The following is a 27520-nucleotide window of genomic DNA, read 5'->3' on the forward strand; positions in this document are numbered from 1 at the left end:
TTGGCAAAGACAGAAGAGAGAAAAGCCAGGCTAAGATAAAATGTGCATACTGTAGTAGATGCACGTGAATAGATACTTAACCTAGGTACCTGACAGGTCTTGCTCACGTGATCATGAATGACATGTAGTTATGCTACATTGGTCAGCCTCTCCCCTATGAGGGTATGCTGATATAAGCACATTTGACGACATCTTGACTTATTACCTTAGGGTTGCCTAGGTTACCTTCTAGGTATGCACAGAGGATGTATGTAGCACATCTTGACCTCACCTTAAGGCCCATTGGCTTTCTGATACGCGTTCTGGCTCCAGCTAACGAGTTGCCAACCTGATATCTTAGGCATCTCGTAAGAAATATCCACGGCTGGCCTTGTCAGGTAATTTAGTCACCTAGGACAGGTCTTTGTATCAAACTTCGTGAGAGTCGGTAAGGCCTAGCCAGAGAACAGAGAACAGAGAAAGGTCTTGTATGCCCTCCCGGTTGTAGGTTCCTAGCATGGTAGGTGAATAGCATGTTACAGTATGGCTTGAAACGTAAGGTACCTACCTAACCTACCTAATCTAGGGAGGGTAAATTCAATGTTGTCTCTTGCCGAAACGCAGGGTGTTGACACTGGACCAAAGCAGGTGCGCTCTCTGGCAGTTGGTGATGTACTGTATACCTACTACCCTATTAGACTTTTCCTCAGGCCGCTCCTGTTGTTTTGGAACGGCCTCATTGTCCCACATGGGAGTTGATGCCTCATATATTCGGGTCGATGTATTACCTAAACCCTAATCATATCACTACCTATAAAAGGCCATTCTTCCATGTATCATTCAAAGCACTGTTCAGTCATTCACCTATCCAAAAGCTGAAGCGACATAACCTGACAACTCACGTACTCGTCCAAAATGGATCGAAAGAGTAACAACAAAAGAGCACGCCCAACATAATGGCAATAAAGAGAATGGCAATGGTACTAAGCTACCGCAATTCATACCCAGCGTCGGCGAAGAGGATAAGAAAGATAGCGGAAACACGGGAAGGCAATGTGAACTGAGAATCTGCTACGAAGGAAGGATGAACTCAGACATGGCTTGCCAGGGCTGGCAACACCAGATCGGCTTGACCACCAAGGCGTACTCCCTCGGAATCGAGGACCGAAAGATGGTGGATAAAGTATTCGATGATATGCAACGCGATGGGAAGGTCGGCTGGATGAAAGATACAACACAGTTCGGCTGTCCCGTGTTCGTTTCTTGGAAAAACATAAACGGACAACGGAAAGGCCATAAGGCCATAGACCTTAGGGCCACCATTTCGGCCCCAGCCGAATGAGACACGATCTCGACGGATTCAGTATTCAACATCTGGCTAAGAAACTGAACGATTACTTAACCCATTATCCGGCCTGTCAGATAAACTAGCCAGACCGTCAGAAGATTCTGGGCGAACTGAAACCGATTGTCAGACCCAGCATCCCGTTCCATACGATCTGTATCGATTTCATTGTCGGACTGCCGAAGGTCGCGTCTAAACACACTATGTGGTACATGCCTGGCTACGAATACTACGACTCTGATAACAGTGACAGACAAGTTTAGCAAAAAGACCATCTTGATTCCTGACCATTCCACATATGGCGCCGAGGAATGGGCCACCGTCTTCCACCGGATCTTAATGTTCGTCGATTGGGGCCTCCCCGCCAAGATCATAACAGACCGAGACTGAAGATCTACAGGTGTTGTTTGGCAAACGTTGGCGACTTACGGGAACGAAGTCGGCAATAGCAACTGGATATCACTCTCAGACCGATGTGCCTCCTGGGTGAAGAACGAGAGGGCAAATATCCAAACCCGCCTCCACAAGCATCACTCGCCGGATTCCGCCTACCGTGGGGACCGGGAATGGCGGCATGGATACCAAATGGGAGCCGTCAAGCACGGGGTGGAATCTAGACGACACAAAACGACTTCGTTTTTGCGCGGGGATCTCTAACATCTCAATGGAAGGCTATGGAGGCTACATATACATCCATGGATATAAGGTGTCGTTGTTCTACCTAGTTTCCGGGTAGACCTTTGACACTTGCCACGGGGTTGATGATTACCAAGTCTTGTCCATTGATAACAGAATGATGGAACACTCATTAAGATTCGCTTTACTGTAACTGTGATTATATCGTAATGTGACATGCGCTCTTGCTTAACCTAGGCCATGAAAACCTACGTAAGTGAAGACAGGTGTGTGCATAGAAGGAGTTCACGCTCTTTGATCCATTACGGTGATTCCCCGAGAAGGGGAATTGTCTAACTAAGGGGTGATCTGTGCTCGACGATAGGTCTCTTTCACAAACCAGGCATCAGAGTAGCGCAATAGGGGTAAGCCATAGAGGCAGACACGGAGGCAGCATGGCAAGATACTCCCCTAACCTAGCTAGATCCAAGGGCAGATTAGTAGGTATTCGCGTACTGCTTGTCAACCTAGGTAGCATGTGTGAGTCTATGCTCGCGAGACATTTGCTTCAACGCTACCATTCAGCTTTCGATGCTATCTTTCTAGACACTACGCTTGCTACGTTGCCAAAGGGCTTATACATCTCCATCACAGATAGATAAGCGGATAAAGAAAGCTAGGTAGGCAGTAGAGGATCGATGTTATAATCAGGTACAAGGCTGGCACAGGTTTGTGTCCAAGGCTTGACCTATGATTCGTCCAGCATGTATCCTCCTCGCGGCTGAATGCTAGAGGTCTAGATGTGACCCTGGTTGATAGCTGTTAGTTTAGGAGTGAGATGTTTTGCATATGTAGGCAGGTGGATAGATAGGGTGGGTATCTTGTATGTATAATCGTGGCCCCTGCGGATAGGTTCAATAGTTCACCGCATAACAACAACAAAGCATATCTCCTTGCACTTTGATTTGATTCTCGCGACACATAGACGCGCCTGGGATATGTACGTCGGGTATAGTGTAGAGGGTAGAGGGGCAGAAATTCCCCATCGAAGGGCCTTCGATGGAGGGCCAGATGTCAGGAGAAGAAGGTTATCTAGGTAGCTCTGCTTTATCTCCTTACATACGAAGTTGCGGTATCTTCTCTCATCGGCCAACGCAAGGTATCCATTTCCAGGAACCACAAGACTTGTAACGTTGGAAGCAGCAGTGATCTATCCGAGATCCTATCCAGTGCCTGAAGTCTGTGGGATGGAGTCAGGTCCATCTCAGAAGCATGCACGATAAGGGACGAAAGAAAAGCTGGCGACTAGAATAGAGAGAAGGAATATCCATCGTGGAAAAAACACCAGATTGTTGGCGCCAATAGGAATCGAACCTAATCTCGTTCCGAGTTAATAGTAAAATGCCTATTCATAAGTTGCTTTCGGGGAACAGGTTCCTGCGGCGCAGGGGGCGATAGAATACCTACAATTACATTGAGGGAGCATAAGCGTAGACGCCACCGCATAGCAGATGGCATTTCGAAAAAGGAACTACCTACCTACCTACCTCGTGCCATTTTGAAGTTTTGGTAATCTGAGAGAAGAATTGGTCATCGTGAGTGACTCTACTTCTCACGTGGATTATGTGTCTTATTATGGCCACCGAAGAAAATATTGACAATCTGTCCGGTGTTGGGACGAATACGATTGACTCCTGAGCCTAACTAGTGATTTTTTTCCATGGGTTCGAATCATGTGGTTCAGCCTCTAGAAGGTGATCGTGGTCGTAAGATGCAGGCTATTGGCGCGCGGAATTTAGGTACCTACGGACTTTAGAGATCTGACATGCATTCTTTCTTTTTCCCAAGCCCTGTGGCAGTGGTGGCTAAATCGTCTTCCTCCTACGGCATAGTATTTACTGTACTATGTATCCGTACATAATATTATAATATTGTATCGTTATATAATATTGTGCTTCCGATGTCTCGTCTATAATTCGGAACGTACCTAGGGGACCTCGAAATGGGAAAAGCCGCGCAAATCCGAGAGAAAGCCTACTGAGACCAAGGAGATGAGTGAAGGGCCTGAGGGGTTGCAACACGAGAATCCTCGTACCTCGTTTCTTCTTCTACCCCTCTGTAAGAATGGGGAACAGAAGAAGAGGAGGAGGGGGGGGGGGAAGGTTAGGTTTTCGCCTCCATCCGGAAACTCGCGATGAGGAGAGCCGAGGAAAACAGTCAACCCACCACGCATGGTCGATGCGGGCAAAAAGGAACCTGGTGGAAAGAAGAGATATGTACCACAAAAATGTATTTCTTATTTTTATTTTTATTTTCATATACATATTTCTACCATTGGGAAATTGCGATAATAAAAAAAGGGGAGGGGAGGGGGGGTAACGGCCCCGACCCCGCCGTTGTCGTCGCCCGCCTAGCTACCTACCTACAGGGTAGCATGTAAATTCTCCTCTCCCCACGCGGTGGATTGTGGATATGGCTTGGGTATCATTGCATCATTGGATTCACTTGGTTGGTTTTATGTATGCAAGTATGTAGGTAAGTGGTATCTTCCGTTACCGTAGGTAGACCCAAGAAGAAAAAAAAAAAAAGAAGAAAACCAACCCCCAATCCTAATGTAACAATTTCAAGCGTCAAACATTTTAGTTTGCATTTGTACGCGGATCCCGTTAAGGAAAAAAAAAGAATAGGTAAGAATAGGTATGTATGTAGGAAATGGCAAAAAAGAGTAATCGAAAGAGAAGCAATTCAACGTCAACAATCCTAAAAGGGGTAATTTTTGCGTTTCTCAAAACGTCATCTATTAGCTTAGGTTAGAGCCTCCTCGGCAAGCTCTCCTCTCGGGGGAGGGAAGGGGTTCAGTTTTGGGGGCTTGATCTTCTTTCCCAAACTCGCCTACATCCCTAACCTAATAACATCCTGACATCCTACCTTGCCTTGCTAGGTATGTATACATACATAAACAGTATGATATGATGTATGTATCTACCCAGAATGGGAAAAGAGAAACCCTACTTGGGGAAAGAAAGGTCGAGAAAATCACTACACTATGTATGCAATATTTCGTGGGCGGCAAAGAAAAGGTTAGCGCGTCTATGAGCGCATAGTATAGGTAGCCAACGCCCGGCAAGGCGCAGAAAGAGAAGAAAGAAGAAAAAATAGTTAATACCCACATACAAAAGTGATCATCAACCCGCCGCGTCCGATCTGCGCGTCAGCAGAGAAAGCTCCAACGTCTTGGGATCGGTGACGAGTGACGATGATGATGATGCGATATGGGTGCCTGTCCATCCATCAGAAATTGCTAAAAGAGATCAAATAGGGTAGGCATGTATGTATGTATTGTACCAAAGGTAGGTAGGGTACTTGTACACTAGGCACTTATTACTTGCGTGCAGTTCTCGCCACGGGGATTCCTCAAAGTAGAATTCCCATGAATCCTATTTGGCTAAGCTGTCTTTTCCACTTTGGCCTCCCTTGAGTCCCTTCCTCTTTATTTTCTGTATTGTACTGTACCTAATATTTCTCAGATCCTACATGTAGTTACATGTGTACATACAGTGCGTGCCGTCGAACCGGAAAGGGCCCTTGACGTTTTCTCTTTGTGTTGATTTCTAAAGTTAGCAACAACTTTTGGCATTTCGGCTGGAGCAGTATGTATTAGGTAAAGGGCCTAACCTAGGTTGAATACGGTTAACTAAAACCGTGGTACGGGGAATGGATACGCCAAAAGTCTAGAATGATTTTTACGAGGTCACCGTGATCGCAGTTACATACATATGTACACTTACATACTCATACATAACAGTCCTACATACGGTATTATCTCAGGGTAGCTTCGAAGCTAACCCAAGGGATGCCCCAGCAGCAAAGGTCTTGCTGCTTGAATCATCCATACATACAGCTCCTCTTGGACGATACATATGATACATACATACATACATACATACATACATACCTCTTTGGATGAATAATATCAGCCCGTTATGCGGAGCTTGCCCTCGCCTGGTTTCGGGGTATGTTGCTGCAAGTGCTGATCGTGAGGCGAGGATTCTGAACGACGCTAATGCAAGCTCTTTACGATTCTGTACTCTATCTCAGTACCTAGTTACCTAGCAGGTAGCTTCCTCTACCCCCCCCCTCTGGAAACAACCGCTTCTGGCCGTGAGCATGACAAGGTGGGCTAATATTTTTTTCTTCTCTTTCACGAGCGAGTACATACATCCGGCCATATATCGTGAAAGGCAACTTTTTTATTTTCTTCGAGCCTTTTGGAGCGAAGCCCCCTTTTTTTATCCCTGGAAATCGGGAATCGGATTGGGCGGCTGGGGAGCTGCTAATCGTACATTTTATTAGTGATGCTTGCTTTCGTGTCGACACGACAGACAGACCCGACTCATGGTATGATTCTATGGGCGGTCTGACTTTTTTCTCCTTCGATGTTAGTGAGATCTGTGTTGCTCTAGCTAGGTATTCTAGCCGATTAGGGCATTCAGAGGAGCCAGGCACTAGTTAGTTAAATGGATGGATTTTTAATTTTTGTGTTCTGGAAAAGAACCCGCTAGAGTGCGCCGAACCTGAAAGGCGATGCGTACCAGCCATTTGGAATTGGCAATGGGGGTAATACGCACCCATCAGCGCGGACACAGGACCGGCGCAGCCATTTCTAGCCCGCCGTGTTGCTGGGTTCAGTTCAACTTCAAACTCGTATGTAGGTATGTATGCATGTAAATGTACAGTAATTAGGGGACCCCTCTTCTCTTAGTGAAGCAGAATCGGGATAAGTGGCGATGGGAAAATGGGTGAGTCAGTCAGTTCAGTGGGGGATCCAGAACTTTGCTGGCGAACACATCAGCCTGATCAACAGTGACAGACATTATGGTAGGGCCGGAGCCTCGGGCAATTAACGCGATGGGCTCCTCCCACACGCACGATTGGGAACAAGGGAGAGAGAGCGTTTACAGCGCTACTTATGTAGGTACATTACCGTACCCTCTCCTCTTCTTTTTTTTTTCTTTGCCGAGGAAATCAGCTTTTGAGCGTGGTGGCCTGTGACAGGATGACCGGTTTTGTATGGACATTGGCATATCTTTCGAAGGTGCAGATACATACATATACAAATCCCCTGGAACATGCAAATGCACCCATGGATGCAGCTTGTTGTATGTATGTAGTGTAGTCACTGTAAGTGTAGTGTAGTGTAGTGTAGTCACTACTAGTGAATCTCCGCTTTGAGTACAGTAGCCAGAGCAGTAAGGCCGGTGCCTGTCTACCTTACCTTGTACCTATCGTCTATTATTATTAATTTTTCTCCTCCCGCCCGCGCGAGTATCGCCTCTAAAAAGGGCGGTTTGTATGCTGCTGCTGCAGGTTCCGCAAAAGTCAGGGTAGGCAATCTGGAACTACCACATTGTGCCCAATTGTTGCGGAGACGGGAAATCGTGAAGGGGGTGCTGCTGCTGGTACATACATACATGGCAGGATTCAGGAAAAAGGGCTTTCCCACTTACAATTTTTGCCTTAGCTTTTTTTTGGCTGCTCACACCGCTAGAACGAAAAAAGAATTGTCTTGATTTGGGTATCATACTGCACATACCTTACTCTCAAACCTGTCCTTGCCTGCTTCGGTCGCTTTTTTTGGTCAAACAAAAAGTTGCCATTGCGGCCCCGTTTTCAAGTTTGGCTGCTGGGAAAGGTTTAACTTAAGCCGAACCAAATAGGTCCTCCGAATGAGGCATTTGAAAGTCACGTAAGGTTGCAGATGGTCCTACCTAGCTAGGTAGGTAGCTGAGATTAACTATCGATCGAGGAAGAAACCCAGCGTTGAGGTTTGCCTACGTAAGATATTTGATGACTGTTCTGATGTTGTAGACGCTGGTGATATGACATCTATTACATAGGCATGTAGTAGTGTCAGCTTCCTATTCCATCACCAATGCCCGGAGGCAACGGCACGTGAGAAGACCCGGATAGGTATGGATACATTTCTGACTCCTTGGTGAGTCTTCGAGTATGTACTGGATACGGCTGCCAAGTTGAATGCAACTTATGTAATGAACAAAACACGTTACACGTAGTGTAGTTAAGTAAACCCCATAATAGAATGACAATGCTGGTGTAGAGTCCTACTACATACATACATAGGTACATATACATACGTATGTGTTAGCATTGGGAAATCTGTTGAAGACGATGGCTGGTAGAATGTTCTTCTCCTGTTCGTTGCACGACCTTCTCTGCAGCTTCTTGTTGAGCAATTGTGATGTGCGATTTGCAAGTCATAATTTCAAAGATTACAACGGACAACCTCTTGTGGCCATAATTCATACGGGGGTACAATACATAATAGTACGTAACTACATATTCATTATTCAAGTACATACATACATTACGATACATATGTATCTACATGTATGTTGCATATTGTGTGTAGGTAGCTATGTATATTGGGGAAATCGGACGCGGTCGAGGGCAAGCATTTCCACGCGACCGAAACCACGGAACCCTTCCATGCGCCCTACCATACGATCTGTCCGTTGACGTTGACCCGCACACCGTCATGGTGGACGAAGCCGCTACTGCAGGCCGGACTCATGCGAAAGAAAAAAAAAAAATTTCTTCGGCAGGAAGACTGACTTAAAAGAGGGGTTTACAGAAAAAAATAAAATAAAATATAAACTGACTAGTAGCTAAAATTTCTTTATGAGCTTCCTGATACAATACATGTAGGTAATTTAGGTAGGTATTCTATTGTGGTCTGTGGAGTACTGTAACGGAACGTCTGGCCTTTCATACGACTCGGCGCGCCCTTAGAGAACTGATGGGCCGACAAAGTGCTGCATGTGAGTGGGGGGTTGGAACACAAACCGTGCAGGATGTCGTCCCTAAGAAACTTGTGATGCTGATTTGACAAGCTGCTCTACCTTCCTAGCAGTTGCCTAGTACGCTGCTGGCAAAGAAAAAAAAAAGAGAACGAAAGAAAAGGGAAAGGGAGATGTCCATATTTTTTTTGGGCAAAGCTGACTTACGTATCTAGCTGCTGACAACCGTCGAGACACGACTGCTGTGATCGTGCGGAGGTTTGTGATACCAGAGTACGCCGTACTACTAGTACAAATATGCACATCCAGGACGGACCGTTGTGTGTCCAAAGTTAGGCCGTCTGATAATCTGATTCGGTCGCCTAGCCAGCCAGTCAAATAGCCCCAAGTTGGGAAAAAGAGTAGGGGTCCAAAAGTGGATATTCATAGTAGCATTCCCATACTGAGGTCTTGCCTGGCGCTGGGTACATGATCCATCGACCGGCCGGTTCCTGGCATCTTGTCCGATGCGCAATCCCATATTGTCAGAAGTGAGAAAGTCGAGATGGCAAAGTAGTTTGAGGGTTTTTTTGTTTCCCATTTTATCTCATGAAAGAGGCTTAGCTGCGAAGGATGTTGTTCGTTTCGTGATAATAATCCGTCGGAGCTGGTGTGATCATCGCAAGTATTCAAGTAATGGAGAACTCCTTTTTGGTAACACAGAGTCATGTAGGCAGTCACACGTAAAGAAAATAGGTATCTGTAGGTAGGTAGGAGAACACTTATGGCGGTGACGTAGTGACGTATTAAAACGATGGGAAAGCAAATACCTACATCTGCATGTCTGTATGAAGATGTAAGGAGACGTAATCGATTACTTCCGATATTCCGCACTTTGAGCTTAGCACAGTAAAACCACAACTTGCACGTAGATATGTTAAGCGTGTATCTACATAGGTGCATACACAGTACCCAAGACTCCAAGAGGCAGTGTCCTCCACAAACATCACGAGCATCTCTAAAAAGTTAGAGTGAACAGCAAATCGATTACCAATCGTGACTTGGGCTGCTGGGGCTTAAGCTTAGTTAGCCCTGGCAGCCAAGCAACTTAGCAATGTGGGTTCACGCTTGCTGTAGCGATCAGATGTTGGGTGGGTAATGTTCACACTGGCGAGTCGCGACTGGAGGGCTACAAGCCGAGAACTGATGCTTCAGTTCCAAAATGCCTCAAAGAGGTTTTCAAGTTTCCTTTGAAATTGCCAAATTAGCCTGCAGGGCAAGCTACACTACACTACTTCGTACAGGGCTTCGAAAAAAAGATCGTTGGGGGTTGGCATAAAAGGGGGTGGTTTTAAGATAACGATAGGGATGCCCCCTTTTATGATTTCTCCAGTTCTCCAGTTCTGGTAGGCTGAGAAACCTGTGGATCGACTTGTTCGGGAAATTGGCGGATTCGTCGGTATGTACATATGGACGTACCTAGGTAGGCTGCCAGCATTGAATGGATCCAATGGAACAAAATGTAAATACGCATGTAAGTAACATAACTAAATACATCGATGTTGTACTTCCAATGCCCGACCTCGTGAGGCCGTCTTCGATGTTCCATTTCAAGGTTCCAAGTTCCAAATTCCCCTGATGTCCGGCCACATATTAATCCAGATAACGTGATTATCGTGTACTACTAACATTGAAGCAGTGTACATACACTACACTATTGAATCTATTGAATCTTATTTACCGAAGGACAGCTTCGAATATTCTTTGGTTACCTACTGTACACTACTTACATACCTGAGTATCCATCCAGATGGGTACAAACAACAGAGTAATCAAACCGCCATGTCAGACAGTCAGACTCTGCCAGAGATATGCTACGTTATCTCTGTCCAGATGTACGCAGTATGTATGTACGTATGTATTACCATGGTACCGGATATGCAGATGTAATAATGTACCGATGATTACCTAGTCCTTCAAAGCATGAAACTTAGCTGCCATCGTGGCTGACACTGGTTGTGAATTTTGCTAGTACACATGTAGGTAGTGACATCTAAATTCAACGCCGCACAGGGCATGTATTGCACCGTCCCGAACAAAGGGCTCAGATCCCATGGGGACCCCTTGTTGTCCGTGCCGGATTTCAAGACCCCTGTGGTTTGATTTCTTGGACGGGATGGACGGATGCTATAAACAAACTTGATGGGGGGTGTTGAGGGCCTGGATATGAAAGAACGGGTTAGCCCATGCCTTTCGGGCATTTGCCTTCTTGCTTCCTGACTTCTTGACTTCCTTTATTTGCCTTTGACAAATCCCTCGGATGTGACAACCTCTTCAGCGTGTTGAGTTGGGTTTCATTCAAGAACTAAGAGCCCGATCATGTGGACGACCATGGAGAGTAAGACAGGCTTGTACTCTGTACTATGCGCCGTACTGGGTTGGCTCAGAGAGATCCATCATATTACTCCAAATTGAAATTACCGTTTTCATATTGCCGCCAATGCTAGGACAATAAGACCACGTCCCTACACTTCCGTATCCCACGTGGGAGAAAGGCACTCCCGTTTTGATAGATAATTTTATCCAGATAGGTAGGTCATGCACCGCATCGAAACAAAGGAGGAGATGAAAGTTCCGAAATAAGAAGACGCCAACCGAGCCACTAACTACTTGGTCCCCTAATAAATAATTGATTAATACTGTAGGTATATGTATAGTTGTAGCTTGCAAGGTCAACTGGTGACTTCAACTTGAAGAGAAGAGAGTCAAGAGACTGGTTGGAAAGGTTGGAAAGTGTGTGTTTACCCCATTGAGAGCTAAACTAGACTCGGAGGATTTGTTTAAGTCAAGTCAAGCCAAGTCGAGCTAAATCAAATCTTGGTCTTCTAATTCGAGAGTCTCGACTTGTGAATCTGTTGTGGTAAATGCTTGACATAGTACGCAGTAGGGCACTATGTATGTATTAGTAAATCTAGGCGCGTAATATAGTTTCCTGATTCATTCATATGCGAATAGAGTCTGGACAATGATGCCTTGGCGGTAAGTAAGTTACGAATTACTGGAAGTAGGCCTAACTGGAAGCAAGGCAACATGGGAAAATGTCAAAAATAACAAAAACATGCACTCTTAGCCAGTAACTACCCTGGGTAACTAACTTAGATTGGTAAGCTCAAAGTTGATATCGACTTTTCCAGTATGAAAGGCTGAGATTAGCTAAAGGCTTTGCTGCCATTTTAGTGTATTAACCTCGGTCAGACCCTAGCACAACTAGAATAAACCAGAACCCTTGATTTCGGGAATCGGTATTTAATTCTCTTCCACCCTTTTTACCAACATTAAAAGATTATTAGCTTGAATAGACGGTAATAACACACGCAAATATGTAATGTAATTATATAAGTTTCATGAATTTCATGAATTTCCAAGCTGTTAAGCGTTGCTTATTACTACTTAGTTACTAGGTAATGTATGTATGTAGCATACCAGTGATACACGATCCACGATACACGATACACTTGGAGCTTAGTACACTTGAGTAGGCACAGTTATTGTGGTATTATGGCCATCTGCTAATATGCACTCGGGCCGTATTGGTGGAATCAATGGCGCATTGGCAAAAATCATAGATGCGCCTTGCACGCATCATTTAACCTCTAATGTGTTTGATTCCTTGTTACATTTTGTACTTGAATGACTAGTGTACACTGTACAGTACTATGTATGCACGTATCTGGGTACCTGAGTATTCGTGCTTGAATCTATCTATTACTACGTACCTAGGGTATGCACTAGGGAGTTATGTATGTACTGGATACATGTACTACTAATAGTAATGTTTGGCCCTGGAAGGGGATCCATTCATGTAAGTCTCTTCTTGCAGTTACCTGAAGGGCGCTAATGCCTACCAGCCTACGCGATGCGTTCCACATAAGGAACCTGGACTACATAATAATCAAATAGTAGGACCACCGTTTGGTACATACTATGTAAGTAGTAGGTAACCCCTACACCCCCCCCCCCCCCCCCCCTCCCCCTAACCTTCTGTTAAAGTTGATCCACACGCACCCAATCAGTTGCGACGTAGACGCCCCCCTGGTTTTTTCTTCTCTTCACTGCCTTTCAACTTGAAGTGGCCACTCGCCCTTTTTTTTTTTTTTCTAAGCCTGCGCGCGCTCGCCGCTCCATGCTTCCATTAAGTTAGCAGGTACATTGATAGTACAGTAGGTAGTACCTTCCTCCCATGTTCACTGACGCTCATGCTCAGTGGCTCATGCTTGTTCAAGTAAGGTAAGGTACAAGGTACAAACAAAGCTAAGAGCTTAGCGGTCAAAGTTCCTCAAAGAATCGAATACCCACTTGGCGCCGCACGGAGAACTGGTTGGTTGCTTGTGTTTTTTTTTCTCTCTTCCCTAACTTGAGTTGCTACGGGTGTCTGGAGTTTGCGTGAGTTGTGAGTGTGTGTGGGTTCGTCCTTTTTTTTTTTTTCTTACGCCGGCTCCATCAACATCATCACACTTGTTCCCATTTTCTCTCATCCTCCCCTCCACATCCTTCAAGCCTCTTCCACCCCCCCCAAAATCCAACTTCCATCTCAACCATTTCGCCGCTTCTGACTCTGGCTCATCCCTCTTTTTCTTTTCTCTTTCCTTGTTTCTCATTCCTCGCAATCCCAACCACTTCGTCAATCTACTCGACCTCGACCGAATTTCATTACTCGGGGAGCTGTCGACACTGAGGATTCAGGTTTGCTACAACGCATTGAAAGCGAAAGAAAAAGGGAGAGGCATAACGAAGTTGCATCTGGTTGTGCAGAAGAAGGTGCTCGTGCTGGAAAGCAGAAAGCTCGGTCTCATCCCCCCACGGTCTGTGTCTGGCCATTCATCTGAACAAGAGCGTTTCTTACGATCTCGACGAACGAAACGAACAAAAAGTCACGACCTACGACGACCTAACTTGGCTGCTCAACACGATCACTACGACCATTGACTAGGTACAAAACTGAACTGGACTCGTACTTACGAACTCCTTCGCGAAAACCCAGTGGTCCCACCTTGGAAGTTCTTCACCTCTATCACCTTCGAACTAGGTAAGTCATTGGAGTTTTCTCTATTTATACAGTCATCGTCTTGCCAATTAGTTGCATCTATTATTTGTCTTTTGGCATTTCGATTTCCATCATCACACGCAAGCACGCATACATACACATACGCATACACATACACATACTCATACACACATACACACACACACAATCTTCGCCATAAGTGATCTTTCGATATAAAAACACGAGGTTCTTTATCACTACCCCTGTCGCCATTCAGTTCTACCCTATTCCTGAGGATACTGTTCTTTTTATTCTTTGGAAATTGCGCGACCCCGATCATTTGATTCAACCTGGGATTTCGAATTTATCCACTGAAAGAAACATTGAGCTATTGTCTTTTCCATCTATTGTTATTCAACAGAAGTTACTTGTATACAATAACATCGACAATTGGAGAAAAAAAAATCAACCGTCCTTGTGTCGATAACAGTCTGGAACAATAACTCAAGCAAAGAGCAGTCCCTTTGGGATTGAATTCATTGTCATTGTTTTGCACTGCAATCAATTACCTGGTGAAGTGACTAACATCAACCTGTGAACAGTTTAAGAGGTCTTAACTGAACCTTTTCTAATATCGTCGGCATTCGCGTTTTCCTACATAAATTTTCTATTCAACCTGTCCGTCCATCGACATATCCGGCATAGAAGAAGTTGGGCCCATCACCTGCTCTAGTACTCTATTCCTTTACAGAAGATATTAGCATCCCATCGAGATAGACTTGATTCAGCCACTCGTCAATTCGACTTTCCACTGGATTTGGACAACCGATTCATGGCTCGAGCGTCTCAATAGGGTTCTCGATAACCTTTCCCCAAGCCTTCCTCACATCTCTTCAGCCCGAGAATCCCGACTAGTTTCTACCGTGGTATCCCACGTAACTGAGGCTTCTCCGCGCGCTCGAAGCAGAACTTCTCCGCCAAAGGTCGAAACTTGATCTTTGACGGAACCCTTCCACCAACCGCCATCATGCCGGGCGGCGTCTGCGCGGTTCTCGATTACGAGACCGAATTGATGGCAGAATATGTGGCGGATATGACAGTTCGACTTGTCCTTCCGAAGTCTTCGGTTTCCGGCGCATTCCGCAAGTTTGTCAACCAAATCCTCACATCTACTCGACTTCCCAGTACCACCATTCTCCTCGGTATGAATTATTTGGCCAAGAGGGCCAATACACTCAACCAAGCTGGCTCATTCAGTCCCACAGATGGTCAGATGTGGAAGATGCTTACCGTCGCACTCCTGCTTGGTAGCAAATTTCTCGATGACAACACCTTCCAGAATCGTTCATGGTCAGATGTCAGTGGTATCGCTGTATCGGAGCTCAACACTATGGAAAATGAGTGGTTGAAACAGATTGGATGGGCATTGTATGTCAATCTGGACCAGAGCCACGATTATAATGCCTGGCTTAAGAGCTGGAAAGACTGGGAGGAAAACAAAAAATTCCATCAACTTCAACAGCAGCAGCAACAGCAGCAGCAATCGCATATTGCCATGCGCGAGAGATTGGCGCCACTTGTTACCAATATGCATTCCGAGTCTGTACGACATCATCCTCTTGCCTACCAGGGTTGGACTCCAGAGGAAATTGTCGATCACGAGCGTTTCAATATGAACGCAAGATTCCCTCACGCTGGCCAAAATGCGTATCGCGGCAGAGAGGGCTCTTGGGCTGGTCAGTACTCGAATCCTTGGTCCCAGCCTCAAGCACCGATGACACCGCCCGATTCTGGCTATGGTACACCTGAATACCTTAACTCAGCGGCTTCGGTCAACGCTTCGTATGACGAGTGGTTTGCCCAGGCCGTGAGTGGCGGGTATGGTAGACACTTCAAACCCCCTGGCCATACTGGTTACGGATCTCGAACTGGAGCCCATTTCTCCTCTTATCACCACAACTTCGGCGGCACGGGCCCTTGGGAGGCAAACGGTGAATGTCTCTGCAATAGTTGCAGATCTCAAATTCACAACAAGACCGGCCCGTACTTTCAGCAACATGGTTATACCCAAGCTGTGATGGGTTAACTGTTTGTAACACGTTACACTTGTGACATACATCGATATGCCATGGGTTTATTCCGATGGGATTTCTGTCCCTTACGCTCAGACGAGTTTTTTACGACTTGAGATTACTTTCATTAAGGTCTACTCCGGCATTTTTCTCCGGCATGTTCAGGCACATAAATTTGTTATACAGATACCCCTCGGAGTTTCCGAATTACAGGCATCAGACATTTCGTCGTGGAGATGGGACTTGAGTGGAGGAAATGGTTTGTTTGGTCGAATTTGGGATTATTGAAGCTGATTCTATTGAACTGGCCATAGCCACCATACTTTTCCGGACGATTCCCCCTGGCCTCGATTCAAAAGGCGATCAAATCTTCATGATTGGTTGTCACTTCTACTTCGATACCTGATGCTTCCTTTGTTTTTTATTTCTTTTTTACGAGTTTCTTCCCCGATAATTATAATGGCGTTAATTGGATTCGGTATTCCCGAGGAGGCTCGGTGTTTTACATTTGCAATAGATACTGGCATATTCCATTTGGGTTCGCATTTCTATAGCGACGGCGGCAAAATCCAGGCTTCATTTGGCGTTTTCTTTTATTAAAAAAAAGAGATGGACCTATACCATTGGCCTCGTCCTCCAGCCGCTCATCTATATTTCGGAGTCTATTTTATGGCGAACAATAGACGTCGCCTTATCACCAACGCTGTGTCGCTACTCGTCGGGGGCGAACGCTAGTCTTTATCAGGTTATGAAGTGGTACTATCGCTTCCATAACACTGATCAGGATATGGCTCTTTTTCTGCCCTCCACGATTCGTTTACGACATCTACGTTATTCACTTCATGGTCCCCAATTCGCAGTTGGGTTCGATCAACCACCTTTTTCAGCCTCTGAAAGTTTTGACGAGAACTTTGGTGCGCTGAGTAGAAGAAGTCCTTGAGATAATCTAGTCCCCCATTGAGGGTTCCTGGGTTAGCTGAAGACTTTTAGTACTTTTGGGGGGTTCGTTCAGTTCTGTTGGTATTTTTTTTGGCTTAAAATAAATAAAATGGGCACTTTGACAGCTGTGGGCAGCAGTTTTGGGAATTGGACGAAAAAATTGGGTCATCGCGTTTGCATTTAAAATATTCGGAGGGTTTCGATACTCGGTGTGTGGGCAGCTTGGCTCGTATTAATTGGTGAGTCCCTGAAGAAGGGATACCAAAATATTCTGGTCTCGACTAGCTACCGCTATGGCTATCGCTCGCTCCACAAGACATTTCCGGTTCTATTCTATCAGACCGGTTTATTATTTGATTACGAAGGAGAAGAAAAAAGGAGGTGTGTGTATTTGAGGCCCTGTGTTGGTATTAATTCCCCGGGGGATGGGTTTGTCGTTCCTACTGTTCTCGGCCTTCTAGATCGGTCGTATTTTCTTTTTCCCTTCTCGATTTCTTTTCACGACTCCACGACTCTACAACCCAGGCACAAGGGTCAGGTTGGGGCGGCTACGGATTGGCTGGCTTGGGGAGGGGCTATTCTCGGGCAGAGGGGATTTTTGCGAAGTTATTTCGCACGTATAGCTATGCGATGGGAGAGGTGGCTGTCTGAAGTTTGCATGACCGCGGTCTATTCGGCAAGAAGACGATGACGAGGGTTGCGGCTTGACAGCGCGACGAGGGCGATGCTCTTTGGCTTGTTGCTATTATTACCGCTACATATAACCGATAAACCTAGACTAAAAATATTAAACTGTGCAAACTTCCAATCCAAGACTTGCTGATGTTACGTGATGATACTATTTCCCAGCCTTGGAACCTTATTAAGTTATTATACGTACTACTACTAGTAGTAGGTAGTACATCTATGGATAGTAGGTAAACCGTAATACTAGGTATTATGTTTGGCGTGGTGGACTTCAAGGCTATTTAGAGTGGAACATTATTTTAGGGGCTGGTAGCTCTTATCGATAACTACATGCCATGTGCTTACTTCGTGATCCGCCAGCCGAGTCTCATGTCCTATGTGTCAAGGTTAACCTATCCAAACTTACACTTACTTACATACCTCGGGTTTACTTCAACCATAAATTTAATTACGTGAGAAGATATCACGTGGTTCCGTTCACCGTGGAGATCAAACATTGAATCAAGCTCACCTTTTATAAAGTTTATAAAGTTTAATACCTATGAATTAGGTGGTGCCAAATAACTACGGTACCTTGGACACAAAACAAGACGGACGGGCGAGATATCCAGGGTAGATCATGAGCTCCCGCTTCGTGTCGGCCGGCACGATTAATGGTGATGGGCGGATTACTGCTACCACCACCACCACCACCACCACCGCTGCAGCTACTGCCGCAGTGCCAGCGCCACCGTCACTGCCGCCGGCGGGGGAGAAGGCCACATCTACACCTACGCCTACGCCGTCACGTCCGGAGGATCAGCAACAACAGCAAGCTGCGACCGCGCAATGGGAGACCAAGGCGGCGCCGAAGATAAACTCGGAATGGGAGGCCGTGACGCGAGATCTCGAGGCGGATCGCAGACGGCGCGAAGAGGCGCGGCGGGCGCTGGTGGAAGGTGGAAGTGGGGGAGGGGATAGGAGCTTGTTTGAGGTGTTGCAGGCGAATAAAGGTTCGTTGGGGCTTTTCTTTCTTCTCTTTACTTTTACTTTTACTTTTACTTTTTTTTTCTTTTTTTTTTCCTCTTTTATATTTGGTAGGGAGGGTGGTGCTGGTGGAATTTTTTTTCTTCTTCTTCCCCTACCTTTTTTTCCCTTTTCCCACCCCCGTCTATCACATTTATTCTTTTGCGAGGGGGGTATATGAAAGGGTGTGTGGGGGGGGGCAAGGAATCAAAACCAAGAGCTTTTGCCAACGTGCGAATAAAAAAAACAGCGGCGAAGCAAGCAGCGTTCGAAGAACAGAACCGCATCCGCAACCAGTTCCGCGCGCTCGACGACGACGAGATCGACTTTCTAGAGGGCGTGCGCGACGAGCGGCGCACCGAGGAGGAGCGGGTGAGGCGGGAGACGGAGGAGCGGCTCGCGAGGTTTCGGGCGGCGCAGAGGGGTTCGGCTGCTGTTGGTGATGATGACGAGCTGGTTGGTGTTGCGTGGAGTGGTGCCGGGAAGAAGAGGAAGAGGGCTGAGAAGGAGGGGAAGGGGGGGGTCGTTGTTAAAGGTGTTAAAAGAAGGGTTAGTGTAGGTGAGAAGGATAGGGATGGCGATGTGGGGAAAGTGGAAGCGGGCAAGGAGAAGGAATTAGCGAGCGGCGATAAAGGTCTCGGTGCGAAAAGTCAGGCGGGTGAGAGGGATGGGTTGGCATCAGTGTCGGTGTCGGTGTCGGTGTCAGGGAAACAGGCACAGGAGAAGCCGAGGCTTGGTCTGGTGGACTATGGCTCGGACGAGGAAGATGATGATTGATACCATGTATTACCAAAAAATACAAAATGACCGTCGGAATGTTTTTTTTAAAAAAAAGGGAGTCAACTGCTCTCAAGATGTGGTGGTGGGGGTGGTGTTGTTGGGTGACCCTAGAGTCTTATTCGTGTAGGTGCGTCCTATCATCGACTCACTGCTCTCTTCCATGTTTGGGATATGTGTTGCGGACTAATCATCACTACCTACTTACTTACCTAACCTAGGCAGGTACTCATTCATTGGCGGTTATTGCTCTGGCTGCCACGACTGAGCCTATGGCATTATAGAACTAAGAAACAAGCCATAGTCGACGATGGGGGTTACATATATCTAACTACGGCAAACAGACAGACAGAAACACCCATCAATCCAATGACCAGCTGGCATGTACTTTGCTTTGGGAGTAGAGTTGTGATGGGTTATATGCGGATATGATCAGATGCGACCGCAAAGTACCTAGCTAACTAAGCTCATCAGCGTCGCGAATCCCGTAATACACCACGACGAACGTCGGCGTCCCTTCCTTCCTTCGAGTCGTCCCCAAGTATAAACGTAAACCATGTTTCTATCTACAGATCTGATGCACGTTGATGTGTGTGTTTTGTTTGTACAGGTGAGAGAGACTCCGTAATGCCGGCCGGGAATGCACATGATGATGATGGTATCCTTCTATGTATAATATAATAGTACACCCAACATATTGGTTACATTCCATCTACCCCGTACCCCGTACCCCGTATCCCGTATCTCGTTAGACGACAACGTACCCATGTATGTCCGCGTCATTCTTCGGATCATTCATCAGGCCAAGAAGGGTTCGGCTCCGGTTTCGAGACAGCCCAGCGGTAGAGGCTGCGGAAGCTGCTCCTGATCCAGCCCTCCAGCTCCTCCTCCGGAACCACGATTTCCCTGGCTCGGGCCTCTTCCTCGGGCTGGATCTCGAAACGGCGCATGCGCATGGAGATTCGCGGGTCCAATACTATGGGGCTGGCCCAGATCTTCTCGGGGGGAGTGACGGGGGTGGTAGATTCCTCATCGCTTTCCTTAGGCTTGTCGTCCTTCCATACGGACTTGACCCAATCCCGTTCCTCTTCCTCGAGAACGGTCTGTTGTTCGGATCGCGTCATGTCAGCGTCCTCGCGGTACTCGCGCGCAGCCGCTAGGCAGACCGCGGCGACCTCGCGACCTATGTCGTCGGCTAGATATCGGCGGTTGAAAAATCGGCGTAGTCGGGTTAGCGTGTTGGAGAAACCGAGGATGTGAGGGAATTTTATAGGGGCCGAAGGCGAGAATTCTGCTGGTATCAGCATTGGAATGGGGGAGCTGGGGTAGTCATTCGTGGTGTTGTATGGCGGTGGTTGTGGTGGTCTTTCGGGTTTCTTTTCTGGCTTTTCTTCGGGGTTTGGCTCTTGCTTCTCTGCTTCGGTCCCTTCTGCAGCAGATGCCTCTTCGACCTTCTTCACTTCTGGCTCAGGTGATAAAGGTGGAGCGAGCGGCCCTAACCAGCCCTCGTGCAAGCCCCGGATATACTCCTTCCATGCATGTCTCCCAATTACAATGTCGCCGCGAATACCCTGCCATTCGGGCGTGCCATTCTTTCTCCTTAACTCTTGCACTATTTCGTCCTGAGTTTGTGTCCCCGTTTCTTCTTGCCGCGCCCTTCGTATCCTCTCTGCGACTGCAGCTCTGATGTCGCCCTCTTTCCTTCCCTGTACAAACTCCCAGTCTAGCCCTGATGCAGCCAGAACTGGCTTCACATACTCAGTGTAGTGATCCTGCATTACGCGCAGGCCGTCACCGGGGGGGCTTTCGAGAAAGATGGTTAATTTTCGAGGAAGCTGGTGTGGGTTCGATATCGGCTCGCGCGCAAGATGTGAAACGGCCTTAGACCACCGAGCTGTCGCGCGCCTCTTCTCGCGCTTGTCGTATATTATAGCAGCAGAGATAGAACCGGTCACGGTGAGGAAGATCATCCAATTGCGAGAAGGAAGTTTTCTAGGTAAGACAGGAATACCCATCATGCGAAAGGCTGGGTTGGGAGCAGGAGCTTTGTATGCAGCCCCCGAGCTTGCCGCAGGTGCTGCCTGTAATTATTTTCGTCAGCAAAGGGTCCCTGTACTATTAATACAATTAAAACAATTACATATGTTGCTCTTAACTTACGGAAGCAGCTGGCAGAGGCGTGGCTCCTTGGGTTGGGGGTTTTGGATCAGCCATGGTGAAGGGCTGTGAAGGAAATGTCTGTAGCAGACGGTTCGAAATTCTTCACGAATCCCTGTTTTTATAATTTATTGAGAGGCTGTAGTATTAGTCAATATGGTAATGGCTTCAACAAGGAAAGGAAAAAAAGAACCAAAACCACCAAGATGGGATCTTGGTGATGGGAGCTCTTTGATTGCGGGATGAATTCAAATTTGGTGAGGGATCACCGTAGCCGATAACAAAATTTCGACGGCCCCGGATCTATGTACCTCCTATCGGAGAGCCCCATATATTCCGTTTAAAGGTTTACCAAATTTGGCATTTGTGTCCAATTAAATGGCCCCATTAATACCTAGTACCTAGGTACATCCCATTATTCAGCCAACAACATTGACACCTGCCTTAGGTAAGTTGAGAACCTTGTACCAGAGAAAGTGCACTGCAGACATCCAGTGTGGATAGGAATTCATATTTGAATTTAAGTTTAGAGCAATGGGGATATCAGACTTACAAAGGTATGTACTTAAGTACTTTCATTTGTCCTGAAACACCTGAAACAAATACTATATAATGTATCTGTGATATATCATCGACTTCACCTTGTCCAGCCGTGGTTTCCTCGAACAATGCGGAACGAGCAGAGTTCAGTTAATGATAATATCAGAGTTATGTATGCACATAACAAGTATTCATCAGGGGCAGATTCAACCCCTACCTAAGACTCATGTTGAGAGCCCTGAAGGTCCACGTCTCAACGGCTACAGTATTGGACTTCTCGTAAGTGGAGCCAAAAGTATTACGTTCTTGAGTGACATCTGGAGGCGATACTGAAGGTTAACGCGAATGACATGTGTAGTCTTTTTAAGCTCTTCATCGCATGCAGGTGTGAGAAAAGATGGTGTGATGTAAGTTGGAATTGAGTTCTGAGAAATAAGATGAGAGAAACCTGGATGGTTAGTACTATGCCGTAGTCAGTTATTGAGCATGCAAGCAACAAGCATACAATCCCCAAGGTCTTCCATGGTTATCTGCACAATTATGCGTGATTAGACATGAGTATGCATATAGCAAGTGTTTATGAGATAAACGAAGCACTCTGACCCCCGACAAGGGAGCGCCCGGACTCTTGGCACGCTAAGCTAGTAACAGTTAGTCTTACGCTGATAGTGCTGTCTCCATGGCGGTTGACTTGTTGGCTTGTTGGCTAGTGTTTTCAGGGGCTTCGTCGCACCCACTTACCGTCCTGTTTAGGGAATGACCTCGACCAGTAGCATTTTATTCCATTCGAGGGTGAGGATCCATCAGACAACTTCATATAATTCTGAAAATTCCCCCCCTCTTGTCATTCTACCTACCTCCTGCTTCCTGTTTCCCGTCTGTTTTCCATTTGAACAGGAGAGCAAGTTGCCATAAACAAACTCTCGCCTACTAATTTGTTCAATTTTATGCGAAATAGAGCACTGAAAACAGCATAAGGCGTGGTAACCCCTCCATTAACGGCGGCGCACTTATCGTGTGCAAACAATTGTTTACGGGCCGCCATTGTGAATTGGGCACTGTCAACGTTCTATTCTCTTTCCCCCTGTCTACCTAGTAGACTTTCTTCCTTCCCTAAGACGTCGAAAACTTACAAGCTTACAAACATTGAACATTGAACTGCTCTATCTCTGGCCTAGACAACCAACAGCATAGCATCTAGCTGGGGGTTGTGTTTCCTGGCTACCCAATATTCATCTAACCTGGCAAATCCAAGCGTAGATCTTGGCTGTGACCTCGCTTTTCAACTCCTTTCGACTTCGCTTTCGCTTTCTGTCGCAATTCATAACAGTGGAACCTGGTACGGCGAAAACATCACGTCAATAGATACTAGTTAGACAAGTTATAATACACCTGGCTTCAAGATGGATCCCAACAACCGTCTTTATCTTAATTTCGGCAATGGTAACGACCGGCTTGCCTCGTCCGACCGACAATACCCTACCACACCTTCGACCTTTCCTCAGCCGGTCTTCCCTACACCTTCGCAACCGCATCTTGCCCCTCAGCAGCCTCAAGTTCCGCAACAATATGCTGGTGGCTATGCTCCTTCCAATAGCTACTTTGCGCCCAATCAATACCAAGGTCCAAGCGACTTTGTGAACTCTCAAGGCTCAGCGTACCAGCCTCGATCCAACACCCCGGGTACTAATGATCCCAATGTTGGTCTGGCGCACCAGTTCTCTCACCAGAACCTTGGGGGCTCTGCCCGAGTCAATGCCTATGGACCACGTGGTCCAGCACCAGCACCACGACCTCGAACCGCAGGTTCCTCTGGCCAACATCCGTCCTATAATTATGCGAACGCCCCCCCGATGCCCACATCTCGCTCAACCGACTTTCAAATTGCACCTGAAAGAAACCCAGAGAAATATGGTGTCAACGCGAACAATAATCAGAAAAAGTGCTCTCAATTGGCAGCTGACTTTTTCAAGGATAGCGTTAAGCGTGCCCGAGAGCGTAACCTAAGGTGAATAACTCCCATATGTCATTTGTTTTCTCCGTTTAGCGTGTCACCTCCCCTATGCATTTTGCATCGATAGAGATACTAACCACCAAGTTATGGACAGGCAGAGCGAGATGGAACAGAAGCTACAAGATGTCAACCAGCCCGCAGCGAGGCGTGAGCAGATCTGGCAGAACGGCGGCAAGAAAGAGGCTCGCTATTTGCGATTCCTGCGAACCAAGGACAAGCCTGAGAATTACACTACGATCAAGATCATTGGAAAGGGTGCCTTCGGAGAAGTGAAACTCGTCCAGAAGATTGCAGATAAACAAGTCTATGCGATGAAGTCCTTGATCAAAACCGAAATGTTCAAGAAGGATCAATTGGCTCACGTACGAGCCGAGCGAGACATTCTAGCCGAATCGGACAGTCCTTGGGTGGTTAAACTCTTCACCACCTTCCAAGACGCCAACTTCCTCTACATGCTTATGGAATTTTTGCCTGGTGGAGATTTGATGACAATGCTTATTAAATATGAGATCTTCTCTGAAGACATTACCCGATTCTATATCGCAGAGATTGTATTGGCGATCGAAGCTGTCCATAAGCTTGGCTTCATCCACCGGTATGTCAAACCCCAATTTTCCCGTAAATAAGCATACCCTATACTAACAATGCATAAGTGATATCAAGCCTGACAACATTCTGCTCGACCGGGGCGGCCACGTCAAACTTACCGATTTCGGTCTATCTACCGGCTTCCATAAGCTTCACGATAATAACTACTATCAGCAGCTTCTACAAGGGAAATCTAGTCGGCCTAAGGATCGGAACTCGGTTGCTCTTGACCAGATTAATCTGACGGTTAGCAACCGTTCCCAAATCAACGACTGGAGAAAGTCTCGGAGACTGATGGCATACTCCACCGTGGGAACACCTGACTATATCGCCCCGGAGATTTTTACTGGACATGGCTACACGTTCGACTGTGATTGGTGGTCGCTGGGTACCATCATGTTTGAGTGTCTCGTTGGATGGCCACCGTTCTGCGCCGAAGATAGCCATGACACATACCGCAAGATCGTTAATTGGCGGCAATCTCTCTACTTCCCGGATGACATCACGCTTGGGACAGAAGCAGAGCATCTGATTCGAAGGTACTTTCTCATTTCCAGACCTAAGTGATAATTGACTAATTGAGTTACAGTCTCATCTGCAATACCGAAGTACGATTAGGACGGAGTGGAGCGCAGGAAATAAAAGCCCACGCATTCTTCCGCGGAGTTGAATTCGACAGTCTACGTCGTATTCGCGCTCCATTCGAACCTCGTTTGACGTCTGCGACTGATACAACTTACTTCCCGACGGATGAGATCGATCAGACTGATAATGCGACAGTCATGAGAAACCAAGCCCTCGCAGTCGGAAGACAAGTAGAGGAGTCTCCTGAAATGAGCCTACCATTCATCGGATACACGTTCAAACGGTTCGATAACAACTTCCGTTAGTCGTGTACACTGCCTATTCACCCTTGCCTGTTCAGAGGCTTATGATGATCATGGTTCCGAGAATATGAAACCAAGACGAGTAATGTGGTTATAATATTGTGCGGTCCTGACTTGGGCTCTGAGCTATCTGGCATATCCCTGGGCCGTGTGGGATGGTCGTAACTGGGGGACTACCTGGTAATGTTGCAACGAGATAAGGTAGTCTTGCATGTGAAATCTTCAGTTTGATCTCGGACTGAAAATAATGGTCTAATAACAGCTTATATTCTGCCGTGGAGGTCATGGGACCTGGCAGCTTTTGTATCTTTCTAGCTAAACCCACGGGATAGGTCAACGTGTCGTCCCGGGGCGCGAGCACTGATACATAGTACAAATGCAGGTTAAATACCTAGGTAGATAGACCATATAATCATTCGATCAGTACTATGAGAAGTTTCAGAATGTCAATTTATTAATGTCGCGCAAGTCTGATTCCAACATTGAATCCATGGCTACTGTGTGCCTACATAGGTACACCGTACTATGTAGGTACTACATATGTATGCACATGTACATATGTATGCACTGCAGTGATAATACCTAGTACATCTAATGATGTATATAAAAAGGGGGTTGATGATTACCTAAGCTCATGCTTAATTCACTGTTGTGCTTATCTTATCGTCTAATTCCATATGTACCTACGTATGTACATTAAACATTCAATGTTCTGTTACATAGCTACATACTACTAACCTAGGTAGTTAAACATTTCAAGAATTAACATTTTTCATCTTTTTCAACTTCCTATACAACTTGAAACCATCCATCATTGAGCCCTACAATCTCTAGTCATTAGTACGATTCATCCAACTACACGAATAACATCAAAAAAACAACAAAAATGGATTACCAGAACCGCGCGGGCTCTAAGTTCGGCGGCGGTGGCGTCGCCTCTCACAGCGCGACGAACGCGGACCGACGCGAGCGACTGCGCAAGTTAGCCCTCGAGACCATCGACCTTGACAAAGATCCGTACTTCTTCAAGAACCATGTTGGATCTTTCGAATGTCGCCTATGCTTGACTGTACACCAGAACGATGGATCCTACCTCGCCCACACCCAGGGCAAGAAGCATCAGACGAATCTAGCGCGCCGCGCCGCTCGCGAGCAAAAGGAAGGCAAAGCACAGGTTGACCCGAACACGGGGCTTCCTGTCGGAGTGGTGGGTGCTGGATTTGGTGCTGGAATGATACGGAGGAACGTGGTCAAGATCGGACGGCCCGGGTACAAGATCACAAAGGTGCGCGACCAGGTGACGAGGCAACAAGGATTGCTGTTCCAGCTGCAGTATCCGGAGATCGGCCAGGGAGTGACGCCAAAAATACGCTTCATGAGCGCGTTCGAGCAGCGCGTCGAGGAGCCGCCCGACAAGAACTTCCAGTACATGCTCGTCGCGGCCGAGCCCTACGAGACGTGCGGGTTCAAGCTCCAGGCCCGCGAGATCGACCGCTCCGGCGATAGGTACTGGACCTGGTGGGACGCGGATCTGAAGGAGTTCTGGGTCCAGGTCATGTTCCTAACGGAGCGTGAGGAGAGATATGTCGGTGTGCCGGGTTTGCCTGGACGCAGGTGATTTAGGAGATTGCTTGTCATAGCCGGGAAGGAATAGAATATGCATCGTATACCCAGTGCGAGAGAAAACTCGAAGTATTAACTCAAAATCACAAATCAAGTTATTCGACAATCACCCTTCAAATAAAACCGATAACTGTCGTCGTCGCCGTAGCAGTCGGATAGTCCTATTCTATACCTACGTGGGTAGCTTACTGAAAGGCACGTCCCGCGGACGAACTTGGGTGATAATGTCCGCAGACTAATATTGAATAGGCCTTTTGCGGCGAAGGAATAATCGAACGTGTATATATTCGGGACGGTTTCCATGATCTACTTTGTACGAGATAGCAAACAGCTTGGGGAAAGAAATTGATGCTAAATATACCACAGGTTTCGGCGCAACCTCATACAAATATGAAGAACGAAACCTACTACTGGCTCGTTGTTAATTCGGTGATGTTCTCTTTGAAATCTC

The 27520-nt window shown here is 46.7% G+C and overlaps 7 protein-coding genes across 7 annotated transcripts; 6 read left to right on the forward strand and 1 right to left on the reverse strand.

Annotated features, from left to right (window-relative positions):
• Positions 1-1075: 1075 nt before the first annotated feature.
• Positions 1076-1714, forward strand: GGS25DRAFT_520259 (uncharacterized protein; the record flags this gene model as incomplete). The annotated part of the gene is made up of 3 exons (XM_049263861.1): positions 1076-1192; positions 1411-1480; positions 1572-1714. The coding sequence occupies 3 exons, from the start codon at positions 1076-1078 to the stop codon at positions 1712-1714; spliced, it is 330 nt and encodes a 109-aa protein (XP_049117437.1).
• Positions 1715-7270: 5556 nt separating this feature from the next.
• Positions 7271-9625, forward strand: GGS25DRAFT_484893 (uncharacterized protein). Its single transcript, XM_049260502.1, has one exon. The coding sequence runs from the start codon at positions 8129-8131 to the stop codon at positions 8474-8476; it is 348 nt and encodes a 115-aa protein (XP_049117438.1). The 5' UTR covers positions 7271-8128; the 3' UTR covers positions 8477-9625.
• Positions 9626-14379: 4754 nt separating this feature from the next.
• Positions 14380-16062, forward strand: GGS25DRAFT_217339 (uncharacterized protein). The gene has a single exon (XM_049256916.1). It carries the CDS (start codon positions 14808-14810, stop codon positions 15864-15866), a length of 1059 nt encoding a protein of 352 aa, XP_049117439.1. The 5' UTR covers positions 14380-14807; the 3' UTR covers positions 15867-16062.
• Positions 16063-18016: 1954 nt separating this feature from the next.
• On the forward strand, positions 18017-19701 carry GGS25DRAFT_217390 (N-terminal domain of NEFA-interacting nuclear protein NIP30-domain-containing protein). Its single transcript, XM_049256917.1, has 3 exons — positions 18017-18470; positions 18734-19390; positions 19482-19701. Exons 1-2 carry the CDS (start codon positions 18098-18100, stop codon positions 19258-19260), a joined length of 900 nt encoding a protein of 299 aa, XP_049117440.1. The 5' UTR covers positions 18017-18097; the 3' UTR covers positions 19261-19390; positions 19482-19701.
• A 350-nt stretch (positions 19702-20051) lies between these two features.
• Positions 20052-21474, reverse strand: GGS25DRAFT_513739 (mitochondrial import inner membrane translocase subunit Tim54; the record flags this gene model as incomplete). The annotated part of the gene is made up of 2 exons (XM_049262911.1): positions 20052-21341; positions 21421-21474. The coding sequence occupies 2 exons, from the start codon at positions 21472-21474 to the stop codon at positions 20052-20054; spliced, it is 1344 nt and encodes a 447-aa protein (XP_049117441.1).
• A 1642-nt stretch (positions 21475-23116) lies between these two features.
• GGS25DRAFT_217461 (serine/threonine-protein kinase cot-1) lies at positions 23117-25493 on the forward strand. Its single transcript, XM_049256918.1, has 4 exons — positions 23117-23965; positions 24066-24566; positions 24625-25098; positions 25149-25493. The coding sequence occupies exons 1-4, from the start codon at positions 23361-23363 to the stop codon at positions 25447-25449; spliced, it is 1881 nt and encodes a 626-aa protein (XP_049117442.1). The 5' UTR covers positions 23117-23360; the 3' UTR covers positions 25450-25493.
• A 662-nt stretch (positions 25494-26155) lies between these two features.
• On the forward strand, positions 26156-27241 carry GGS25DRAFT_217514 (uncharacterized protein). Its single transcript, XM_049256919.1, has one exon. The coding sequence runs from the start codon at positions 26333-26335 to the stop codon at positions 27062-27064; it is 732 nt and encodes a 243-aa protein (XP_049117443.1). The 5' UTR covers positions 26156-26332; the 3' UTR covers positions 27065-27241.
• Positions 27242-27520: the final 279 nt, after the last annotated feature.

This window comes from Hypoxylon fragiforme, assembly GCF_022984875.1.
Source record: "Hypoxylon fragiforme strain CBS 206.31 chromosome Unknown GGS25scaffold_4, whole genome shotgun sequence".
NCBI lineage: Eukaryota > Fungi > Ascomycota > Sordariomycetes > Xylariales > Hypoxylaceae > Hypoxylon > Hypoxylon fragiforme.